The sequence below is a fragment of the Cyprinodon variegatus genome, unplaced genomic scaffold (genome assembly GCF_000732505.1).
Source record: "Cyprinodon variegatus isolate N-32 unplaced genomic scaffold, C_variegatus-1.0 Scaffold41, whole genome shotgun sequence".
In the NCBI taxonomy this organism is placed as follows: Eukaryota; Metazoa; Chordata; class Actinopteri; order Cyprinodontiformes; family Cyprinodontidae; genus Cyprinodon; species Cyprinodon variegatus.
This window is the reverse complement of record NW_015150494.1, coordinates 985,392-988,963: the sequence shown is the minus strand read 5'-3', so window position 1 is coordinate 988,963 and position 3,572 is coordinate 985,392. Positions and strand designations below refer to the sequence as shown.

General features: G+C 36.1%; 1 protein-coding gene across 1 annotated transcript in view; it reads left to right on the top strand.

The window, feature by feature from the left end:
- The window catches only part of dock5 (dedicator of cytokinesis 5), a 128,772-nt gene that overhangs the window by 98,220 nt on the left and 26,980 nt on the right, over positions 1-3,572 (top strand). Inside the window, exons 31-33 of the mRNA XM_015370075.1 lie at positions 2,659-2,717; positions 2,959-3,113; positions 3,224-3,309. Coding sequence (XP_015225561.1) covers positions 2,659-2,717; positions 2,959-3,113; positions 3,224-3,309 — 300 coding nt within the window. The remainder of the gene's footprint in view (positions 1-2,658; positions 2,718-2,958; positions 3,114-3,223; positions 3,310-3,572) is intronic.

The following is a 3,572-nucleotide window of genomic DNA, read 5'->3' as shown; positions in this document are numbered from 1 at the left end:
TTTAAATGTTATTTATTTATTTCATTAAAGGAGAAATGGGGGGATTGAGGGTATGATTACATTATTAATGTTGTCTTTATTCTGGGAATTTATTACAACCTGAATTTTAAGAAATTAAACGGGAGAAATAATGTAACTGAAAAAGTGGCGCCTCTAACCTCTCATATAGAATAAATATAACTGAATTGGTTATAACTATAAGGTTATAGCCACGAGTTTTAAATCCTCCCAGCCGGTGAGCGGCACACTGTTTTTCTCTCTCTCTCTGGCAAACACTGCGTGATATTTTCAATCATTTCTTGCAGCTACGGCTCAAACTGTACGACGAAACCGCAGAGTTTAAAAGTTCACAGCCCATGATAAATGTACGACGGCCGACTGAATTTCAAACGTGTTTGATTTTCTTTCAACCTTACGATTCCCGATCGGGAGTTGGTCGTGAGCGGCTGTTCGCCCCATGTTAACCCCCGTACACGATGCACGACGAATGACGAGGCTGAAAGTCAGCCTCATCGAAAAATTCTCGAACGACTGGAGAATCGGCACAAAAGGGCAAAAAATCGTACAGTCTATGCCCGGCTTTAGGGGCTTTGCTGCTATAATTGTAGACTTTAGATCCTGCTAACGACTTTTTTTCTGTAATGTTGGAGTCTTTGGTGAAGAAGTGAAAGCACCGATCTGTTTGATTTTACCGTCTTCAGCGAGCAGCGAGTGCTGCTGTTAGCCCCTCCCTCCAACAACACGCTGACAGCAGCAAACTGCCTTCAGTCAGAGAGAGAAAAGTGACTCTCAAGCAAGATCTTCCACTAATCCAACCTGGACTAAAAAGAGAGAAATAGATATAATATTTATCTTTTAATATTTTTGTTCCTTTAAAACTTGAACTACAATAGATCCTCCCTGTATTTCTGTGTTCCTTTAAGTGAAAAATTGATAAAGTAAGATTAATTTATGCAGTTTTGGTTTAAGGTATTATCTTAATGATTACTTATTATTATTTTATAGAGTTTGTTTTTGTTTTTGTCTTGCCAATATTAATATTCTCTTTCTGTCTGAATCAAGCATGACCAAATACGCAAATAAATGATGTTATCTAGTGACTGGTAGGATAGCCAATAGCGTCTTTCCTTTCAGTCATTCTAAAATCGTCCATTTATCTCAACATCTGTGTCACTTTGCTTCCTTAAGTTTTTCTTTTCTTTATTGTTGTTTTTTTTTACCTCGAATGGGAGAAATGTTAAACCAACAAGAAGTCATTTATCAGCTCTAGGATCTACACTGAAAAAAAAAAATGAAATCTAGATACCGTAAGTCATTTTTTCCTAAAATAAGTGCACTCGCTCTTGCATTGAGGAGGTAAAAGATATATTTTGCCAATGGAACAAGACAATTTGCATTTAAAATAAGAAAACACAATTGCATTGTCTTATTTTAAGTGCATTTTATCTAAATAACTTCTTTTAAGAGTAAAAATACTTATTTCATTGGCAAAGCATTTCATTTACCCACTCAAATTAAGAGTAAATAATCATATAAGCAATACCCGTATATTCCTTTAGTTTATCCCTTTAGTTTTGTACGAAAAATACACTTTCAACTACCTCAACAGGTGTGTATCTCTAATAAAAAAAAAACAAAACAACAATTTAAAGCGTATAGCGACCTTAAATTTGTTTTGTTTTTTGTACATGACTACACTGGAAAAACGATCTCGAAATAAGTATAAATGTCCAAAATTAAGTGTATTTACCCTTATATTGAGCAGGTAAATAATTAGATAATATGCACTTGATAATATGCACTAGAAATAAGATAATGCAATTGTGTTTTCATATTTTAAAGTTTCTCACTAACCTCCTCAATTCAAGAAGAGTGAACTTATTTGAGGAAAAAATGACTCATGCCGATCTCACAGAACACTGGCTTTATAATGTTTTCTGGTGCAAAAGTATTTTATATTAAAGTCGGCCCAATAACCGAGTCAGAAATTAAACATTTTCACTGCAAAAACGATCTAGAAATAAGTAAAAATTTCCTAAATTAAATGTATTCACCCTTAATGTGAGAAGGTAAATGAGATAGTTTGCCAATGGAATGAGTAATTTTAGTCTTAAGGTAAGATAATTAGATAATATGCACTTTAAATAAGACAATGCAATTGTGTTTTCTTGTTTTAAGTGTAAATTGTCTTGTTCCATTGGCAGAATGTCTCTTTTACCTCCTCAATACAAGAACAAATGCACTTATTTTAAGAGAAAAATTTCTTTTTTTGGTTTTGGTTTTTTTGCAGTGTTGGATCCGTTAAAATAGAATAAATAAAATCATCTATCCACTTCATCTGGGGATATAAAGTTGTGCATCCACAGTTGTACATTAAGTTATCAGCTTAAAGTTAATTAGAGGGTGTAAAAAGTTTTAGTTAAGTAGGAATTGTAGCTTCCTTTCAACTCAGACACTCTTCAGAGCTGATAATGCTCCAAAACTGAAGGCAGAATCCATGCAATTGTTTACCAGCTGCTTTGCTCTGTGGGACGTTACGCTACTACTGTACAAATGTATAATTTTTAGCCCTTTTATGTATATTTATCAATAAATAAGACTGGAATCGAACCTAAAGGAAAGACGTTTAATAAACTGCTTGATTTGGTTTTGTTTCAGATATGGAGACATGAGGAAGACCATGGGGTTCAGAATCAGGGACATGTGGTACAACATCGGTGAGCATCGCAGCAGTCGTAGTCTTTCTGCGACTGTTTATCTGCCGGCTGCCTGCGACGCGAGGGGAATAACAAGACAATATTTTTTTATTGTCCAGTTTCAAAGCGGGCTGTTGTTGGGCGCTTTCCGGGGCTCGTTATTAGATTCCTCCTCTGTTTGTCGAGACGTGAAGAGGCAGCATATTGCCTTCTCAAGTCACGCTGTAATATTTTCTGTGTGATAACATTTGCCGTCCCTCAGGCCCCCACAAAATGAAGTTTATCCCCTCCATGGTCGGCCCCATCCTGGAGGTCACGCTGGTGCCAGAGCCGGAGCTCAGGAAGGACACCATTCCCATCTTCTTCGATATGATGCAGTGCGAGCACAACTTCAGCAAGACGCGCACTTTTGAAACGGTAAAACGCGGCCTCAGGAGAGCAGCTCTGTGAAATCTTTAGGGATAAATACAACCAGCTGTTTAATGAAGGTGTTTGTCTTCCTTTGATTCCACTTTTTATCTTTACAGTTTGAGAACGAGCTCATAACCAAACTGGATCAAGAAGTAGAAGGAGGTCGAGGAGATGAGCAGTACAAAGTCCTTCTGGAGAAAATGTAAGGCGGAGGGAAAATAAGTTATTGTTTCTTAAGACTCTGCGTCATGCAACGCACTGGAAAAAATTGAAATCTAGATAAGTCATTTTTTTCTTAAAGTAAGTGCATTTGTTGTTGGATTGAGGAGGTAAAAAATATATTTTGCCAATGGAACAAGACAATTTACATTTAAAATAAGACAACGCAATTGCATTGTCTTATTTCAAGTGCATGTTATCTAATTGTCTTATTTTAAAAATACTAATTCCATTGGCAAACTATCT